The following is a 21,128-nucleotide window of genomic DNA, read 5'->3' as shown; positions in this document are numbered from 1 at the left end:
CTCAAGGGCACACCTAGAGGTGTGTTGTCATGGTGACTCTAAATCTAATCAAGTTAGCAGTCAGGAAACTTCTTCCTTCTTCACTTAGAATGGTACCTGAAGGAGTGGCTTCCCAGGTTCGTGTAGACTACAGAGGGAAGACTGGCCTTGCCCTCCAGCAAACAGGAAGATGTAGGAAACAGATCCTAGTTTGGTTTATATAGAGCATCAAAGGCACCCAGAAGCTCCCATGGAAAGCTAGGATTCAGAAGCCGCTGTCAGCCAGCAGCCAGGGGGATGACAATGCTCTTACAATGAACTGATAAGGAGAGGAAAGCAGGTTGAAGAGAGAAGGGATGTTCCTTCCTAAGTTTCCTGTGCCAGTGCCACACAGGGAGCAGGAATCCAAGGAAAGCACTGAGAGGCTTAGTCGTTTGAGGTCAGGCTGGAGGAGACGTAGTGACTGCCAGGCCTGAGTGTGCAACAGAGCAAGAGAAGCCACTACAGATGGGGAGAGAGGTTGTAGGAGGGGGAAGCCCAACACAGGGAGTCAGGGCAAGCAAGCCCCTAGCTACCCAAACAGAATAACCAGAGTACTCAGAGAGAGGCAGGAAAGGCAGGAACCCGATGTCACAGTATTGGGGAGGAGCATGTGGGATTCTGAGTAGCCAAACTCATGATAAGCATTGGGGAGGGATCGGGGACCAGTGGAGCAGGCACCTGGACATGGCTGGGGTTAATAGACAGAAAAGTGAAGCCCTTGCTCATGGCCTGTGAGCTGTGTATCTGCAGCCAGTAATGAACTTTTCCCATTGAGTAAACGTCCATTTATTATATTGATTTAATGTGTGTGTGTGTGTGTGTGTGTGTGTGTGTGTGTGTGTAGGGGTCATGTGCATGACACAGCACATGTGTGTAAGAGTAGGTTTTCTCTCTCCCGTCTACATCCCAGGGATTAAACTCGGATTCTCAGGCTTGTCTTCAAGGCTTTTCACCACTAAGCCATCTCCTTGGCCTGTAAATATAAATGTGTATGTACATTTATGCATACGCATATGCATACATGCATATATATGTGCATACATGCATATATATGCATACATGCATATATATATGCAACTGGTTTGCTTTAGTGTTTTATTCATTTATTGTGTGTGCACGTGCATGCCACAGCACGTATGTGGAAGTCAGAAGGTTTCTCCATCTACCAAGTCCACACCAGGCTTGAACTCAGGACCCCAGGCTGGATGACAAGATCCCTTACCCTCTGAGCTAGCTCCACAGCTGCCCAGTCGGCGTATGTCTAATGTGTACAGCTTGGTGGGTTCTGGGATGAGGCAACATCTCCACACTGTGTGCGGGAGCCTCGTGATCACCTCACTGATGGTAAAAAGCAAATTTATTACTGTTCCTGGGACCCTTGCGACTTTCCCTCAGAAAACACTGATTTGGTGTAAAATTATTTTTCTCACGTTTTTACTTCAGACATACTTGCATTTAGCTTGTCAACATTCTCTAGTTTTGTTTTTAAAAATGATGACAGCTCTCCTCTTCCAGGGTAGCATACTCCGGAAAATCCTTCTGAATCGGTACTTCAAAGGTGACCATGGCGTCGGCGCCAACGGACCCCTGTCAGGGGCCTATGCCAAGACCGCACAAGTGGGAGGTACGTTCTCGTTCTCCATTTAGGGTTTAACGGCAGTGCTACTTTCCTGTCTGGCTTAGGTGACACAAATGTGAAATATTCACTTAAAACACCAGGAAAACTTCTGTGTATTTTGGGGTTCCTGAACCCACAGGGTGAGCACCATGGTGAATTTTTGCCTTTAACTCTGCATAGTTTGTTTCGGTTTTGTCACACACACATTAGGGTAAAATTTGTAGAGTAGTTTTATAAAGGTTTATTTATTTTTATCTTATACATATGTGTGAGTGCCTGCATGTGTGTCTGCACACCATGTAGTGATGAGGCGAGCAGGCCTGCTTTTCATCCCGCCCAGCTCCTGCACGGCTAGCTTAGCCCGGGAAATAATAACACGGAAACCGTATTCATTTAAACACTGTCTGGCCCATTAGTTCCAGCCTCTTATTGGCTAATTCTCACATGTTGATTAACCTATTTCTAATAATCTGTATAGCACCACGAAGTGGTGGCTTACTGGGAAGATTCTAACCTATGTCCATCTCAGGCTGGAGCTTCATGGCGTCTATCAGGCCAAGCAGTTTCTTTATTAATTAACCAATGAAAGCAATAGAGAGATAGAAAACCCTCCTACATCAACACCACATGTATGCTGTTGACTGTTGGATTCCTTGGAACTGGGGTTACAGATGGTTGTGAGCCACCATGTGGGTGCTGGAATCAAACCCAGGTCCTCGGCAAGAGCAGCCAGTGCTTGCAACTGCTGAGCCTCCTCTGTAGCTCTTTCTAGAGTATTTTAAGAAAAAGCATTTAGTGACACCGAGTTACACACTGGACATCTTTTTACAATTTCCGTCTTTATAGACTTTTTGTATTTGAACTAAACTTTCCCGTGGCCCATGTTGTTATGGCTTGAGAACTTGGAAATGCTGTCCACTGCTGAAAATGGTGTCTGTGATGAAAGTCAGTTTGCGGGTTTTACTTTCTTGTTGTTTCTCCCCACCACAGGAGGCTTCTCTGGACAGGATGCGGATAAGATGGGGATTTCCATGTCGGATATCCAGTGTCTGCTGGACAAGGAAGGAGCATCCGAGCTTGTCATTGATGTCATCGTGAACACCAAAAATGACAGGATCTTTTCCGAAGGCATTTTGCTGGGCATCGCCTTGCTGGAGGGAGGAAACACGCAAAACCAGGTGCCGCCTGTCGTTTCTAGTTTTTAAAAGAAGGATTTTGGTTTTGAGAACTTGATAGAGTGGATTTTGTTCACGTCGCCCCTCTCCACTCCTCCAATCTTCCCTTATCTGCCCCACCTCCCTGCTCTCCCCTGGCTTTGTGTCTTCTCTGCTGCCATCCCAATAAACCTTGGGTGCCAGTTTGTGCTGCCCAGGTACCCCTGTGTGCAGACCCATCTTCTAGAGCATGGTTGCCCTTCCGGGAGCCACCCCTTTGTAGAAGACTGACTCTCCCTGCCCAGGAGCCAGGACACACCCGCAGATCCCCAGGCAGGGCTGAGAGCTCCCAAGCTCCTTCTCTCTCTATGCTGGAATTTTCACTGGCTTGATCGTGTGCAGGCGGCCACAGCTGCTGTGAGTTTGTGCATGCTGCCATCCTGGTTTTGCTCTGGTCTTCCCTGATCTCTGGCTCTTCCAGTCTTTCCGGTTTCTCACTCACTTGTTAAAGAAACCAAGGCAAAAGCATTCTTTTAGCTTCTCCTTGCTGGCACAAACAAAACACCTCACAAATCACATTTCCCTCATAAACCTATTTGATTTCCTATCAAAATGATAGGGCTTTCCTCTTTCTCTAAACAGAACATCCCTTGAAGGTCACTCTGCAGCAGGAGCCACAGTGGCGGTGGGGAGCTGTGCTCCATGGTGACAGTGGTGAGCACTGTGCTCAGGTGCTCCACAGTGACAGTGGTGAGCACTATGCTCACGTGCTCCACGGTGTCACTGGGCCCTGTGCTCACATGTACACCAAGGATCTGACCCTGTCTAGTCAGCACTCCTGTCCCTTGGAGACCCCTGCCAGGTTTCCCTTGCATCCTCTGCGCCCAACAGTGCGCTCCATAAGCCTGAGCTCTGGAAACTTCCCAGAGAGCACTTGTGAGTTTCCTGGCTCCTTGCTCCCTATATTTTCTGAAGCCATGGAGGCGATCATAGTTCCAACTGGCTAGAAATTCCCAAACCTATTGGCCCCAGGAAGGACGGGCAGAAGCCCTGTCAGATTTTGCTTTAATTTGGCACCGGGTGTATCTAGCAGATTTCTCTGGACCACAGAGGGTCGTCCCAGGGGATCGCCTTTCATCCTCTTGTGGATGCTGGCCGTGCTGGTTAGCTCCAGGAGAATTGCAGGCTCTGCTTTTAAATGCCAGCTCATTGCTTCCTAGACCCAACCTTTGGTCTTTATTTGCTTCATGTTTCTGTGGCATTGATCACTGGGAACATCTTTGTTCTTCTGGAACCTTTACTACCTGGGTTCTGGACCCTGGCTCCCTTACCCCCTCCACCGCCGCCTCCAGGTTCTCTTCCAGCCTCATGTGAAGGCTCCTCTTCTCCCCGAGACTGGCACACGGCTTCTGGCTGTCTGACTGAAAACTAGAAGTCACTTTTGACTGTGACTGAGTCACCCTGTCTCCTGGCTGGTTATCCCTTGGTGACAAACCTGGGTGATATCTCTTCTCCCTAACACTTCAGTCCCTGCTTCTCAAACCATCGTTGCAACTCCTTGCCTTTTTGACTCTGCTGTGACCTTGTTTCCCAGCTCCATTCTGCCTTCTCTCTAACATTCTCTTCGTTGCCTCCAGTGATGTCTTTATGACCCTGTGTTACACCCTGGTTCAGATCTCTCTTCCCAGTAACATAGACTCCCTGCTGAGCTCATGAGCTTCTTCCTAGACTCCGGCTATCTGTCTCTCTCTCTCTCTCTCTCTCTCTCTCTCTCTCTCTCTCTCTCTCTCTCTCTCGTTCTGTCTGTCCCTTCCCCTGCTCTTTCTCTTTGTGCCCCCCCCCCCCAGGCACACCCTGTCACTTTTCACGCTGCTCCCTTCTCTTAGAGGACTCAGCTCTATGGCTTCTCTCAGAACTGATTTCAGCCCCTTGTCCCGTTGGGCAGAACTGACTGCTGGTTGCTGTGTGACCTCACTGTGACCTCCAGGTGCTCTGCAGAGTGTTTCTATCACTTCACAGTGACTTTCCAGGTGTGCCCCAGATTCCACCTAGTAAATTAAACATCCCTGGAGGTTTGGAACGGATCTTCATTGCTGTGTGTTTGGAACTCTAATGCCCAGTAACTATTCAGTGGTGGGTGTGTTTATGAGAGACTGGTCATGATGAAGCCTCCTCTTCCAACTGGGCATGTGACACCTGCTTCCTGGAGCCTGACTGCAATTGTTTCTCACTGGGTGCCTTCTCTGTGTCCCTTTGTTTTATTGTGTGTCTTTCATTATGTCTCTCCAGTAATTTTTGTCATTCTAATGTGTGTAGGGGGTGATAGCCTAGTTTTTTATTTTCTTAGTCCTTTATAGCCTTTTAATACATACCCCCCCACACCACACCATACACCTCACAATACACATCACACACCACACACACACACACACATATACACACATCATACACACCACACACACATACACACATACACACACATCATACACACCACACACACACCACACACACTACACACACATACAGATCACCACACACACACACCACACCACACACACACACACCACACCACACACACACACATCACACACCACACATACTCTGACTAGTGATACGGATCTGTCATCCCAACTACTCAGGAGGCTGTGGCCGGAGGACCAGAAGTTCAAGGGAAACCTGAGCTATGGAGCAGGCTGAAGGCTGGTCTGGAAAACTTTATGAAATCAGGTCCCAAATTTAAAAAGAAAGGAGAACTGGGAATGTAGTGTGCGTAGCAGTTCTGAAGCCATCAGTTCAATCTCTCATGCAGAAAAGAGAAGAAGACAAGAGTCACACACATCTGTTGAGGAAACAGCATTATTACAAATCTGTGCACAAAAAAACCCTCTTGTGGGCTAAGAAAACCTCACTCTCTAGGTTCTGCTGCTTAGGTTTCTGATTTAGGGACATGGTGGTGCCGGGATGTCAGCTGTGTGCTGTGGCTTGAAGAAGGCTAGATCAGACCAGCTGAATCTGACCCCCCCTTTAGTGACGCTCCCGCTGAGTCTGACCCCAGTTTAGTGACGTGTCCCCGCTGTGTTAGAACTGTTGTTGCTATGATGAGACACAAGGACCAAGCAGCTTATAGTAGCAAGAGCTTGTTTTGTTTATGGCTCCTTCCTAGATGGGGAGGCAGGGCAGCGGTAGCTGGAGCAGGAAACTGAGAGACCACATCTCCATCCTCGCAAAGGAAACTGAGAGTAAATGGGAAGTGTATGGAAGCCAGAGAGGAACTTGGATCCCCTGAAGCTAAAGTTACAGAGGATTATGAACTTCTGTGTGGGTGCTGAGAACTAAGCGTAGGTCCTCTATAAGAGCAACAAGTACTCCTAACCACTGACCTATTTCTCCTGCCCTGTGTTAATATTCTTAATTTCCCTTCCCTGTTCATGGGTTATCTCAACTGCCCTGTTCCAGTTACTCTGGACCAGAGTGAATCCCATCCTTACTTCATGAGACTTCCTGCACCGGATATGCTTGGCCAGATGTGGATTCGTGGAGGCAGATAGAAGAAATTATAACTTCAAACACTCACAATAAGAGAAATAAAAGCTAGCTATTGTTGGTCACACTTGTTATCCCAGCACTGAAGGTCAAGCCGAAGGATTGCTTGACCCTGTCAAGAGTAAGGCTGTCTCAAAAAGAAAGAAAGAAAGAAAATATAACATAAAGGCTATTGAGTTTTAGGAACCATTCTTACATACCTTAATTTAGCTAATCCTTATATATTAATTAAAGCCTGTGATTAATATATACCATCCTAGATTACCAAAGAAGAAGCAGGCAGATCTCAGCCCCATGGTTACTTAGAGACAAAGCTGACATTTGTGTTTGTGCTGCCTGGCTCCAGATTCTGTACCCTCTGGTCACAATGAATATCTCCTTCCCAGAGATAACCTTCTATTTTCTTAGCCCCAGCAAGCGTCAGTGGCTGACCACCATATGTGAGCCTTTGTCTTTCCCAGTGGGGTAGCTTTATAAAATTGTCACCTAAAGAGTCTCCATGAGGACTGACCTGGACGAAGCTGGCCTGTGGATGTGCCTGTGGGGACTGTTTTGATTGTACCAGTTCAGTGGGAGAACCCGTACACTGTGGGTGACACCATTCCTTAGGCTGGGGATCCTGAGCCATGAACAAGGAGAGAAGACAGGCTGAGCACAGGCAGACTTGCGTTCATTACTGACTGTGCATGTGCTCGCTCCAATTGCCTTAAGCTCCTGCATCTGCGATGTCCTCACCATGGTCCACTTTCACCTAGAACTGTGTGCGAATGAGCCCTGTCTCCCCAAGTTACCTTTGACAGAGTGATCTATCACAGCAACTGGAAAGGAAGCTGATACACTAGTCTCTACTCCGCCACGTCGCCTCCTTCCTCCATTCCTTCCATTTTCTTCTCCTCCATGGGGCAGATTCTTCCTCTCTAACACTATTTATCCTTTGCTTTTGGCTCCTGCAAAGAGCCTTGAGAGTTCCCTCTGACACTCTTTGTCCATAACGCGGTGTCTTTGAGTAGATGCCGTGCCATTTGATAAACCCATGGAACATACTTTGGTCATCATCTAACCCAACGCTATTCTGTAGAGCCCAGGTATCCTTTATATAAACTATCTACACCCAGGGCTACAGCCTGTGGGTTATATAACAGATATATATATCTGTTTTATATACATACATACATATATATATATATATATGTATATATATAACCCCCCGTAAGAGGGTGGGTGTTAATGGACCCCTGACTGCAAAGCTTTGTCTTCATAGAGCTGGGACATGACCTGGACTGTCTCACTAATGTGTTACAGCTTCCCTTTACCTTCTATAGTACAAAGATTAGAGCTCAAACATCAGCTTAATTTGTGGGACTATAAAGGTCTGAGGATGCTGCATTTATCCTGCGAGCCATCAGCTTGACTGTCTCAGTGTAGTTGCCATGGTTACGGTGAGCTCTTTTTGGTCCTGCTCCTGTAAAGAGGTTGCTAGCCCTCTGCTTAGGAGTGTCCCCTAACAGACGTGAAGTTGACAGTTGTGTAAAACGCACTGTGTGTAGGTGCTGCGCATGTGAGAAGCAGAGACAGGAATGAGTGTCACCCGGAGTTTAGAGCCTCCAGGCATTCCCCCCTGAAAACACATCAGCAGCTGTCAGATCCCCCTGCCTGCCTGTTCAGCTCTTATCTGGGGATGTGTCTGGTTCCACTTGATCATGTACATCTTTGCGGAGCACATTCCTGCCTCCGTCCGCTACCCATCCTTCTGGGTTCTTCCATAAAGTTACTAAGCAGTGACTAGTAACCACAACTAAGTACTTCCCTGTCTCCTAAGTACGTCTTACCACACTTTTGATCTTGAATCCTTCCTGCATCATTATTGATGACAAACTAGAGTTTATTTCCAGTCAATTTCCTCCTAAACTACTTGTAAAGCATCATTATGTGTAAAGTAACGGAACAACTTAATACTTACTCACCAGTGGGTTCCCATAAGTGAGATTGTCATGGTAACTCATCCTAAGTTTAATGTACTATCAGTTAGCTACAAAACATAAAATAAAATAACATTGCCACCTGACAGGGAGCCCTTGTTTATACAGGGTAGGCATGAGCGAGTGCCCATGCTTCACGTTGGATTACCAACTCACGTGGGCACCCAGACTCTTTCTGTCCTGTCTGTAACAACAATATAGAACCCCACACATAGCAGGCTTCGGTAAACATGTGTCGTGTCTATGCACGGCTTTGTGATACTATCAGACTGAAAGAATTAGTTACTTATGAAAACTCACTATACTCATAATGAATAAAGAGTGCAGGAAGATGCATCAGGTAGAATATAAACTATGTTAGAATTTTAGTGGAAGGTCTGAATTATTATTAATGTAATAACATGCTATTATTAATGTAATGACATGTGCTATTAGTATGTATTAATTGGAATGAGACACTGGAAGCCTGTCTATTTGCCGAATAAGTAAAAGGCAGCAAGCACACTGTGCTTTTATCAGTAGGACCTGTGTTTATTTCAGAATAAACCACTCTTTTTCTTGCCTGTGGAACTGATATTTTAAATGATGCTTTCTCCATAGAATTCTTTCTACAAGCAGTTGCATGAGCAGAAAAAGTCGGAAAAATTCTTCAAAGTCCTTTATGATCGGATGAAGGCTGCTCAGAAAGAGATCAGATCCACGGTGACTGTCAACACCATAGACTTAGGGAGCAAGAAGAGAGACGATGACAACGACCTCATAGCCTCAGGCCCGCGGATGAGAGGTGAGGAGCTTCCTGAGTATCTAGGAGAACAGCATGAGAGAAGAAAGGAACAAAGATTTAAATCTCAGGGAGCTTTGCCATGTTGCTTCTGAGGTTTATTATCTCCAGTATTTCCGGTTTGGATGTCTGTCTATAGAGGATGGAAGGGGCTTGATCATAGAATAGCCCTGTGGGACCAAACTAAGATGAGGTTTAATTGGTGTGGGAGCAGTGGACTACATAAAAGTCATTGGATTTCCTTGTTCTGTGCAGTAAAGAAAACCATCCCAAACTTTCTGAACATGGAAATTAAACTCTGAGGACAGAATTTGTTAAAGTGTTTGCATTTGAAATAACCCAATTATTGTCAATTAAATACAAACTGTGGAATAGTATCATTTTGCAACTTATCATTTTTAAATGAGATCTTTAGGAATTTTTAAGTGTGTACACACATATGTTTCTTGATATATTCTTGTTCTTTCTGTGTGTGCCACACATGTGTGTGAGTGTCCACAGAGACCAGAAGAAAGTGTTGGATCCCTGAAGCTGGAGCTACAGGATGCTATGAGCACCCTGACGTGGGTGCTTGAGAGCTGAGCTTAGTCCTCTGGTCAAGCAGAAAGGGCTCTTAACTGCCAAGCTATTTGTCATGGTTGGTTTCTGTCAACTGACACAACTGGAAAGAGGGAATCTTGATTGAGAAAATGCCTTCATAAGAATGGCCTGTAGTCATGGCTGTGGGCATTTTCTTGATTAGTGATTGATGTGGGAGGTTTCAGCTCACTGTGGTTAGTGCCTCCCTGGGCACGTGGTTCTGGGTTCTGTAAGAAAGCAGGCTGATTAAGCCAGGAGGAGAAAGCCAGTAAGCAACATTCCTCCATGACCTCTGCTCAATTCCTGCCTTGAGTTTCTGCTCTAATTTCCCTTAGAGATAGACTGATCTATCGCTACATATATGCGCTCTCTACATGTAATCCTATTAATAATATATACATATGTGTGTAATATATATGCATATGTGTAGTATATATGTAACTTATTAATACAACACATGCACACATATAAATAATCTTGTGATATATCTATCACAATATGAAATAAACCCTTTTAGTCACGGTGTTTTATCAGAGCAATAGAAAAGCAACTAAGACACTACCTCTCCCACCCTTTGCAATATACTTGTAAAGTCATTTATACATGTCTGTACATGTTCTTATGTGTCATTGTAATATACATTTGTATACCAGAAAATTCTGAAACCAGTTAAGCATGAAGGCCTTTTCTTCTGATTGCTGTGTCAAGTTTTCAGTTGTCCCTTCCAGGAAATTATTGGGCCTCTTGTTAGGTAATTTTAAAATCAAGCTGTGGAGAAATCTGAATCCAATATTGCAGAGTTTTTTTTATTTTTTTAATTAAAAAAAATCAGAAATCCACTATTGCTTGCTTTTCAGTGAGAGATCCTTCACTTCATTTGAAAGAGGGAATGAAAGGGCAGCTGACAGAGGCATCTTCAGCCACATCCAAAGCCTACTGTGTGTACAGAAGAGAGATGGACCCAGAGATAGACATGGTGTGCCCAGGACCGGAAGCAGGAAGTGCGGAGGAAAAGTCTGCCGAGGAAGTTACCATGAGCCCCGCCATCACCATTATGCGGCCCATTCTCAGGTTCCTGCAGCTACTGTGTGAGAATCACAACCGAGAGCTACAGGTGCGTCTCCGCTCCCTGTGGGTGAGCTCTGTAGCCTGCGGGAGAGCGATCCAGGCGAAACTAATAGGGGATTTAGGAGGGAATTTTGGAGAAATAATCAACAAAGACACCAATGTCCTATTGAAATGGTAAGGAAGAAAAACAAGAGGAAAAATGTTCATGCATTAACAAACAAACAAACAAATCCACACTTTGTTACCCTGTGGTCCAGAACTCACATCTTAGCACCACTGAACCCCATCTGCTATCCCTCTGTGGTGTTCGTTCAGGAAGATCATCTTCATCTTATCTCCCTCTCATGGTTTGAGACTCTTTCCCAGTCCATAGTTGTTGGGCACAATATATATTTTTATGTTTCATTAGAAACAAAGTAATATAGAGCATTCTTATAATAGTTAAAATTGCTTTGCAAATTAATGTAGCCCATGTCATAGTATCTCACCACTACTGTTTCCTCTGTCAGATGGGTGGACCAGGGATGCCTCAGCTTTGCCTGTCACTGTATTTGTCAACAGTGTTGCCCATGATGGCATAGCAAAGGCCCACAAATGGAGCTGATTGGCCAGACTGAGGGAGAGTGAGAATGCTCACCTGTAGAGTTTCCACTGGGCAGATGGCTGCCAAGAAAGACACATGCCCACCATGCCAACCAGCTTAACCATGCTATTAGCTAGCATAGCTGGGAAGTAGTTTTATTAATGAATTATAGTGAGCTGGCTGGGGTTCCTGCAGTGGGCCCTACCCAGGATCTCTACCTTGAATTTCCACCAGACCATCTGGTTCTAGCAGCGTCTGTCCACACAGAAAGTCTGGAACACGGGATCTGAAGGCAGGAAATGGCAGTTCAGACAAAGCATTGCCCATGGCGATTGGATGCTCTGGAAGGAATGATGGGGGAGCATGGCTCGTGTGGACCAGCCTGTGCAGCTTAGATCAAGCTTCTGCAGGGTGTGCCACCTGCTGGCTCTAGCCCACGTGCCCTAACAGTGTAGGCATAGACTGCAGAGCAGATGATGTAATATCCGATGCTATGTCATTCACGGGAGTGTGGCGCAGGTACTGTAGAAGACTACTTTGACACTAAGAAGCACAAATAGTTAAAAACAAATTCAGATAAACAAATAGGTATCTGTAAGAACATTAAGATAGAAAACCCCTCTCTTTCCCCACTCTTTCTCTTCTTGTTCTCTCCTTAGCTTATTCCCCGAAGGAAGTGCACCGAATAACAGTTTGTTTTCTTCTAGAAAATTCCATGTACGAACATTGATCCACGCATGTACATCTTCTGTTATACACAGTCTCGACTGTTTCCTTTAGTAACTTCATCTATTGCTGCATTTCTTAACAATACTTATCCACACATACGGAGGTGTTTCCCATGATCCCAAGCCCATTGTGCTGCCAGGGAGAAGGCTCCAGCTTTTGCTATGACACTTTCTGTGCTAACAGGCAGTGAGAGTCAGTCGTGTGTGTGTGTGTGTGTGTGTGTGTGTGTGTGTACAGATTTAGGGTCATTCACAGAAATAGGTCTCTTCCCTGAGTAGCTTGATAGAAAAGCATGTTTCTCAGACCATGGCCTTACAGCCACTGCACAGTGAAGATAGGGGGGTGGTTCATTTGGAAGTTGGACCCCCTTCCCCCGAACATTTTATTTCCTATCCTTTCTACTTTTCATACTTACTTCCATCCTTTGTTCATTTAAAATGATGACAATGGAGCAGTGTTTGTTATGACCTGTTCTGAAGATGCTTTTGCAACAACCCAAGAGGCCTCTCTTTTAATAGAAACTTAGTAAGTCAATATTTAAATATTTTTATTTTAAAATTATCATGAAAAATAGAGTTTGCTTTTCTAAAACTTATTTTACCTTCCAACTGTAGTTTTCCTTCCTTCCTCTTCTCCCAGTCCCTCCCCGCAGCCGCCCTCCCTCTGAAAAACAATGCTTTATTATGACAGCCTCACCCTTATCATTCTGCTTAGACATCATCACCCCCATTATTTTTCCCTTATTACTCCCCCCTTTTGTTGGTCCCCTCCCTTCACTCAAGATGTCCACGCATACACACACACACACAGAGAGAGAGAGAGAGAGAGAGAGAGAGAGAGAGAGAGAGAGAGAGAGAGAGAGGAGAGAGCGCTGGACATGGCCAGCACCTTTTTTCTGTGTTTTGCTCCTGGTCCTTCAGCTGCACCTTCTTTAACCCCTCCAGAACTTCTTGAGGAATCAGAACAATAAAACGAACCACAACCTCGTGTGTGAGACGCTTCAGTTTCTGGACTGCATCTGCGGGAGCACCACAGGTGGCCTGGGCCTGCTGGGTCTCTACATCAACGAGAAGAATGTAGCGCTGGTCAACCAGACCCTGGAGAGCTTGACGGAGTACTGCCAGGGCCCGTGCCACGAAAACCAGGTAACCATGACAGCGGAGCTTCACGGGATGGGAGCCGGACTCAGGAGCAGTGTGCCAGGCTAAGTGCAGAGCCGGCCTCCTGGGCCGTGATGTCTTCCTGCTCGCTCCGCCAGCGTTGGCGCTTTCTTACAGAAGATACAGAAGTGGAGATGTAGGCGAGCAAATGCCAGGCCATATTTTAAATTTCATTGTGAAAGAAGATTCTCGTGAACGTATTTAAGATAAAAGAATTACAAAAGAAGGGAAAGATTACATTCCTTCCCAGTGTTCAGGTTTTCTCTGTAGAGAATCTCTCCAGATGTGTGGGGTTAACTGGCTATGACTTTGGCTCCACTGCAGTGCAGGGGAACCTAAAACCCACGTTATACTCAGTGAGCTAGTCTGATACCCGTGCTACACACTCAGTGAGCTAGTTTGATATCTGTGTCACACACTCAGTGAGCTAGTCTAATACGTGTGCTACACACACTCAGTGAGCCAATCTGATACCTGTGTTACACACTCAATGAGTTAGTCTGATACATGTGTTACACACTCGGTGATGTGTTAGTATTCAGGGCCCAGAGGCATTGACCAGTGCAAGTCAATTAATAGAGCCCACCTGCCAAAAAACTTATTAATCTTTCCAACATTTGTACAAATGCACCTGGCATTTAAAAGTTTCAGGTCTTCTGTTGCCGTCTCTAGTGTGGAGAGCAAGCAGCATGCCATTTTACAGACATCTCCTTTTCTAGACCTGCATCGCCACTCACGAATCGAATGGGATCGACATCATCATCTCTCTGATTCTCAGCGACATCAACCCTCTGGGCAAATACAGAATGGACTTGGTGTTGCAGCTGAAGGTAGGGTGACCCCGGCACTTTCCACACTCACCTCCCGTGCAGAGTGAATTCTGAGTCTTCAAGTGATTGTGCAAAACACCATCACCTGCTCAACTTGGGAACCGACAGGAGAGGGCAGCAAGCTCAGGAGGCTCACCGAGCCAGGGAACGTGTGAGCTCCTGCAGGCCACAGGCACAGTGAGGTTCTCTGCTAGAGGTGCTGAAGCAGCCCCTTACCTCCTCTACCTTGTTTAAATTTCCCATTTTTGTTACAAATAGAATTGGAAAGTGTTTAATACCCACTGTCTCATGGGCGTTTAATCTGCCCTGGCTTGAGAATTTCATCTAGTGGTCACAATTAGATAGCATAAAGGAATGTTGAATTTTAGTTGAATCTCGCCACCTCCCAATCATAGTGTTTATGTTGAGCCTAGTATCCACTTCCAGAAAATTATATCTACTCGGGAGGCAGAGGCAGGTGGATCTCTGTGAGTTCGAGGCCAGCCTGGTCTACCAAGGGAGTTCCAGGGCAGGCTCCAAAGCTACAGAGAAACCCTGTCTCGAAAAACCAAAATAAAAAAAAAAAAATTATATCTATCAAAACTTAGGAGCATAATGGCATCCAAATATTTTTGTTCAAATGAAAATAGATAAATAAATAAAAACAATTTACATAAATCTTACGTGCTAAGAAATGATATTCAAGTTAGATAAGTTACTTTAGACTGCATCATTGTGTTGAATATTTACACTGGTTAAAACCAAACCCAGGGGCCTGTAAGGGGATCGATAGCTTGGTAAGAACAGCTCTCAAGTTTGGTCCCCAGAAGCCATCTGAAAAAGCCCAGTGTGGCGCTATGCCTTCTAAGTGCTGAAGAGCGGCCTCTCTGGGAATCTCTGGCCTCTGCCAGCATAGCCCCATAACCAGTGAACTGTAGGCCAGTGAGGGACCTGACCTCACATACAAGGTAGGCGGCCTACCTAAGGGTCTGCTGATTGTCCTCGGGACTCCACATGCATTGACACACGTGCACAGCACATATAAACAAACTCAGCAGCTCATTACATGGCTAAACACACTCTTGTTTTTCGTAAAGCCAGGCCTCTCCAACTTGATAGAAAATTAGGCTGAACATTGGCAGGTCAGTTAGTGGCCAAGGAGAATCCAGAATGCTGTCTGTATACAGTGGGTTGTACCCAGATCCACTACTGTGAAGTCTGTGCTGGGCTCTGTTTGTGTATTTAATGCTTTCGTCCGTACTGTGTATAAGATCTAATACCCGCACCCACACCCTGGCCCACCTTCACGATGGGGGTGCCCTTCCTGCCTTTGTTCCTTGGGCTTTTGCTTCAGTTAGTGAGCACCTGGTGTAGGTGACGTGCAACCCAACTGGAGACGCTATCAAGAGTTTGTCCTTCTCTCTGAAATTCAGCTTTAACTGTAATTCACGGAGACACAGCATCCAGAGGCCGCTGAAGCTCTTTGTTGTTTAGAAGCTGAATTCTAAAACCGGGCTTGTCAGTCACATGGCTCTGTGGGGGAGGTGTTGAGTGACTCACCAACTTAACACAGAGTGTAGGTGTGTGGGTTATTTACAAATCCAAATCTTACTTTGAAAAATTAAATAATGACGAGTTACTGAACCAAAATATTAGGTATTCAAATGAAAGTGCTTTTAAAACGGGTCATTCCGTTTTTATTTATTTCAGTAGCACAATTTATTGAAACATGACAGTCAGATAGATCAGCGTGCAGCCAAAGCAACAGTTGTGTTTGTTTCTCTTGAAATACCTTGAATATGGTTTTAACTTAAAGTCTGAAGTGAGTATACTCTTTAAATCTAAAGATTTTGTGTTTATTATGCCTGATAAGAGAGCAGCTGTGAGGCACAATTACCCACGTTGGCAAGTTTAGGGACACTTATGAGAGGAGGCATTATATGAGAATTATACACGTTATGTGAGAATATCCATGTTATGTGAGAATTATCCATGTTATATGAGAGTTATTCATGTTGGCAACACTTATGTGATGAGACACTTCAAATAATAAATCAGTTAGTAACATTGACTCCTGGATTTGATGGCTTAGTTAGCCATAATTTTAGTAACATACCTTCAATATAGTATAGCACTATAAGTATATACCATATGACTTAATATAATTCAAATGCAGTATTATAAAAACTACCATTTTAAATATTCTTTATATACTCATTTAATCTCTGGCTTAGCGAACGTCTCAGATGCGTGTCTCATCCTTCACACTGATTTTGTAACTGACCTGTGACTGCCAGGTGCTACATTTGGTCAGAGGTGCATGTCTGTGTTTTGTTTAGAAAGACTCCAGCTTCCCTTAGAAGGAAAATCCCGTTAGCAGGAGTACTTAGGTTTTTCAGTATACCCAGGTGCACGAACTTCTAAATTGGTTCAGAGTTCAGGATGCCATTGGCAAGATTTCTTTCTATTCTCACAAAGTATGAGAAAGAAAATTGGTTAAAAGCACCACACAGCCAATGGCGCCAGAAACTGGAGACATTTTAGAGTCCTATTCTATTGGCCCTGCAGAGCGTGGCTCATTGAGAACACACCCTGTCCTGCCAGGGTATTACCTGAATTCTGTGGGGTTTAATCCCTAAGACATATTTTAAACAGCTATTACTTGGAACCTAGGTTATAAAAGTGGTTCATAGGACTTGAAAATACTCATAAAATGCAAAAACGGAATAGAAAAAAAATAGAACCCATTCCCTGCACTGAAATCTTTCATGGTGGCTGTGGCATTGGCGTGACCCACCATCACCCTTGTTACCTTCAGGACCATTAGACATCCTTTTAAAGGTGGCATTTGGCAGAGCTGGGAGCACTGGATGGAACCTAGGACCCAATCTAACCGGAGTTAGTTTATACAGTCTCACCAATTAGTGCTTTGTCTGCCTATGCCAAACACGATTCAGCTTGATTATTTCATTCTTAATTATTCCACTCTAAAAACATGTGGACTCTGAGTCTCTTAGACATGCCTTTAAATCCCTTCACCCCCACTCTCTCATACACACACACACACACACACACACACACACACACACATCAGGAGTCTGTATGGAGTAACAGTGTTTCCTGTGGTGACTCTCTGGTACCGGTTTAAGACTGAAAATTACTTCATACTTTGCGATCTTAAGTAGTAGTATCTGAGGTAGCATCCAGGAACACATACCGTTTTCACTCTTTATTAAGAGAATAGTCGAAAATATTAATAAACGTGATGAATTCAGTGAGCTATCTGGAAAACATCTCCATATTTCCAATTGGGAATTTAGGACTTCAATATTAGTTCTCATTGATGATTCACAAATGTATGTAACATTTCAATATGCTGCTATGATTATTACTTTGTTTTTAAAATGGCTGTACTCTATTCTTTAAATTATATACATACCATGTCCACAAAATGTCACTGATTCCTGCTCATCTGATTGTATTATTAAGATGTCATTATTGAAATCCAATTTTTAAAACATTGGAAGAAAATATATTTCTATTTAATGTAGTGTCTAGTCAGTCTTCCATTTAAGACACCTGTAATTTTAAAATATTCCCCATTAGGCAGGCGGTGGTGGTGCACACCTTTAATGCCAGCACTCGGGAGGAAGAGTCAGGCAGATCTTGTGAGTTTGAGGCCAACCTGAACTACAGAGTGAGTTCTAGAACATCCAGGACTACACAGAGAAACCCTGTCTTAGGGTAAAAAAATCCTCAAAAAATATCCCCCATCTTTTATGACTCGTAAAATATCCTACTTTCTGATAGTAAGACAAAGTAAATAAAGAAGTTTCAGATTTCTCCTGATTGAGAAAACAAAAAGGGCCTGGTGATCTCAGCCTGCACAGATGCAGAGGGCTGTCGATCTGTGTGAATTGTGTGTGTACTCACTCAGCCCTTGTCCCCAGAACAACGCCTCCAAGCTTTTGCTGGCCATCATGGAGAGCAGACACGACAGCGAGAACGCAGAGAGAATTCTCTTCAACATGAGACCCAAAGAACTGGTAAGCGCGCTTGCCCAGGCTGTCTGCCAGGGGTAGCATCTCCCGCTGCTCCAGGGAGCCTGGCTGGAGCACCATGGCCTCTGCAGGGGAGGGTGGTGAAGGCCCAAGTGACTGGGACCTGTGGATTCACTAGGTTTTATTTTAGAATTATTTTTCTGTTTTTATTTATGTGTATGTGTGTGTCTATGTATATGTATGTAATGTGTGTTCTTCTGCCCTTGGAGGCCAGAAACATGTCAGATCTCCTGGAGCCAAAGTTACAGGCTGTTGTAAGTACCCGGATGTGGGTGCTGGGAACTGACCTCGGGTCCTCTGCAAGAGCAGGAAGTGTACTTAATCCTGAGCTATTGGTTCAGCCTGCTTTTGCTAGTTTTATCCACTTTAAGCATGTTTCTTAGCTAAATTTCCACACTCTACTTACTTATATACAAATGATTTTTGTCCAAAAAAAAAAAAGAATTATCTTGACTTTAGTGATTTCTGGGTACAGTCGGCTGTTAGTATTGTGGGCTCAGCCCTATAGCTTGACAATCTGTGGGCCGAGCCTACAGACCAACACCTACAGACTCTTACCTTGTTTTTTTCCTATCAATGCAACAATTCACATAGTGTTTGTATTATGTTACACACTGTAAGCGACCTAGAGATGATTTGAGTACACAGGAGGGTGTGTGCATGTGCACAGTACAAGCAGATTGCTCTGGTTTGGAGCGGGACTTGATTATGCACAGATCTGGGGATCCTCAGGAGCTCCGGAAGCCGGTTCCCCAGGGAAGGACACCCAGGGATGGTGGTGCATAGGGCCTGAAGAGCTGGTTTACCACGCCCCCGGGTTTTGTTGTACTTTCCTAAAAACACAGATGAATTTGGTTTGCATGTTTTGTGAATCGCTCTCATGAATGACGTCTGAGAGACAGAGGGAGACAAGATGGTGACTTCACGGAGTGCCAATTTAAAGCTGTATTCCTTTTCACCTCTGCCACGTAAACTATGATGTCATTCAGGCATGCCAGAGCCCCGTGGAGCATGTTCAAACGGTGCTGCTCTGCACTCCCGTGACAAAGTCCCCTCACGTCAGGGACGCTGCTGGTGCTGCGGGCCAGTCTGTGGAGGCTGGAGCCACGTGTGCTGGATTCCCTGTGAAGAATGGAGTCAGGAAGGATAGGCGGAGAGAGAAGATAGGCAGTCCAGCTTCACGTTACTCATTGAGCGCCTTGTCTCCACAGGGGGTAGAGTAAGGGCTGTGGACTCCCTGTGGTTAGTGGGATACTGAATATGTATTCATTTGACGAAGCTCTGGGCACTCACTTTGAAGAGAGTATCCTTTGCCATTGACACCCATTCTATCATCTGCTCCCTCCTTCCTGAACCCCCCTCAAACTGAGTTAGATGCCCCAGGCCTCTAACAGTGCGCCGCTCACCCCCTGCTGGACCCTTGAGCAGAGACACTCTGCTTGCCCACCTTGGGCTCTCCAGTGCCCGATACTGGGGCCAGCACCCTGTCTCCAGCTCCCTCTTGAATGCCCAATAAACAGGGGGTTTCTCCGGATTCCAAATTCACTTAAATCGTGGAGACTTCAGAGCATTAGTGTCCAAAAATAGAAACAGAGTGTTCCAGATAAACACTGAACATTGTCACAAAATGATTCCATGTTCATTTCAATAACTGTGGTTTTCAAGAATATTTCTAAAATTATTTTCTGTTAGTATATACATTAGTTATATATATTCTGTTATATAAAGCTAACATTAGCTTTATTATGGCATGTTTTGCACAAATGTGTTGTACTCATTAGATTTCTCCAGTTGTGATAAACGCCATGACCAAACGCAACTCGGGGAGGGAAGCGTTTATTTGACTTACACTTTCAGGTTGGTCCATCACAGAGGACAGTCAGGACAGGAACCACAGAGGAAAGCTCCTTGCTGGCTCAGGCCCAGGCTCACATTCATTGGCCTTTCTTCTGCAGCCTAGGTCAGACCTGCTTAGGGTTGTTATCACCCCCAGTGAGCACGGCCTTCCCACATTAATTCCCGAAAAAGAACAGAAAATGCTCCAGAGGCCAATCTGAGGGAGGGAGGCAGTCTCCCAGTGAAACTCCCTCAGATAAATCTAGGCTCTCTAGTTGACAGTGGAAGATGAGAGACACGCCATTATACTTTTTCCTTCCTAATCACCTCCACATTGTCGATCCTGTCTTCCCCTTTGCTGGCTCCCTGTCTCAGATGCCTGCCTTTCGTCTCTCGTGTAGTCTGTTACCCCGTCTTTCCCGCTTTCCGCTTCTGTTAGCTCTCGTTCTCTCTTCTCACAGTCCCGTCTACCTTCACAGCTTACAGATAGACACGCGCACACACTCAGATCTTGAGTCTGGATATGGGAGAAAATGAGATATTTGTTCACTTACAGCTTTTATAGTTTTGTCTGCCATGAAACTTGCCAATTTTAAGTTAAAGCTCACTAACGATGAGTTGCTGCAGGCCTTGCAGACCCTGTTCTGACTGTTCATTATTTATTGCTAGGTGGATGTGATGAAGCATGCCTATAACCAAGGACTGGAATGTGACCACGGAGACGAGGAGGGAGGGGATGACGGTGTTTCTCCAAAGGACGTTGGTCACAACATCTACATTCTGGCCCATCAGGTGCGCATATTTTTCTGCATTTATCTTGCTTACCTGGTCATTGTGTCTTATGCTGATGGATTATTGTTATATTTTTACCTTCTGATATCCTTATTTATTCAGTGCCTGCCTTCTTTGGTTTCAGTTAGAGAAAACAGTAAGTCCTCAGAATTCCCAATTATGAAATTCAGGGTCCACTAGGGAGCCTTTGACAAGTTAAAGAGGCTCGGGAGAATACTTCTGGGCCTGGAAGAAGAAAGTGTCTCACTCCAGAACCTCAGGAGAGGGAAGGCCAGCTCCTGAGGAGGCAGGGTATGAAGAGGTGGGTAGGGGTGTTCTACAGTTTAGCCAGGGCTAATCCAGAGAGCTCTGCCCTTCAGGCATAGGCTGACAAGTTCTTTTTTTTTTTTATTTTACTTATTTATTTATTTATTTT

General features: G+C 44.9%; 1 protein-coding gene across 2 annotated transcripts in view; it reads left to right on the top strand.

The window, feature by feature from the left end:
• The window catches only part of Itpr2 (inositol 1,4,5-trisphosphate receptor type 2), a 408,993-nt gene that overhangs the window by 272,200 nt on the left and 115,665 nt on the right, over positions 1 to 21,128 (top strand). For both annotated transcript variants that reach the window (XM_005364599.3, XM_026787888.1), the window contains 8 exons: positions 1,537 to 1,645; positions 2,630 to 2,817; positions 8,916 to 9,099; positions 10,533 to 10,789; positions 13,000 to 13,200; positions 13,935 to 14,045; positions 17,975 to 18,070; positions 20,591 to 20,713. In XM_005364599.3, the coding sequence (XP_005364656.1) occupies positions 1,537 to 1,645; positions 2,630 to 2,817; positions 8,916 to 9,099; positions 10,533 to 10,789; positions 13,000 to 13,200; positions 13,935 to 14,045; positions 17,975 to 18,070; positions 20,591 to 20,713 (1,269 nt within the window). The remainder of the gene's footprint in view (positions 1 to 1,536; positions 1,646 to 2,629; positions 2,818 to 8,915; positions 9,100 to 10,532; positions 10,790 to 12,999; positions 13,201 to 13,934; positions 14,046 to 17,974; positions 18,071 to 20,590; positions 20,714 to 21,128) is intronic.

This window comes from Microtus ochrogaster, assembly GCF_000317375.1.
Source record: "Microtus ochrogaster isolate Prairie Vole_2 chromosome 14 unlocalized genomic scaffold, MicOch1.0 chr14_random_2, whole genome shotgun sequence".
Taxonomy (NCBI): domain Eukaryota; kingdom Metazoa; phylum Chordata; class Mammalia; order Rodentia; family Cricetidae; genus Microtus; species Microtus ochrogaster.
This window is presented reverse-complemented; position numbering and strand designations above follow the sequence as displayed.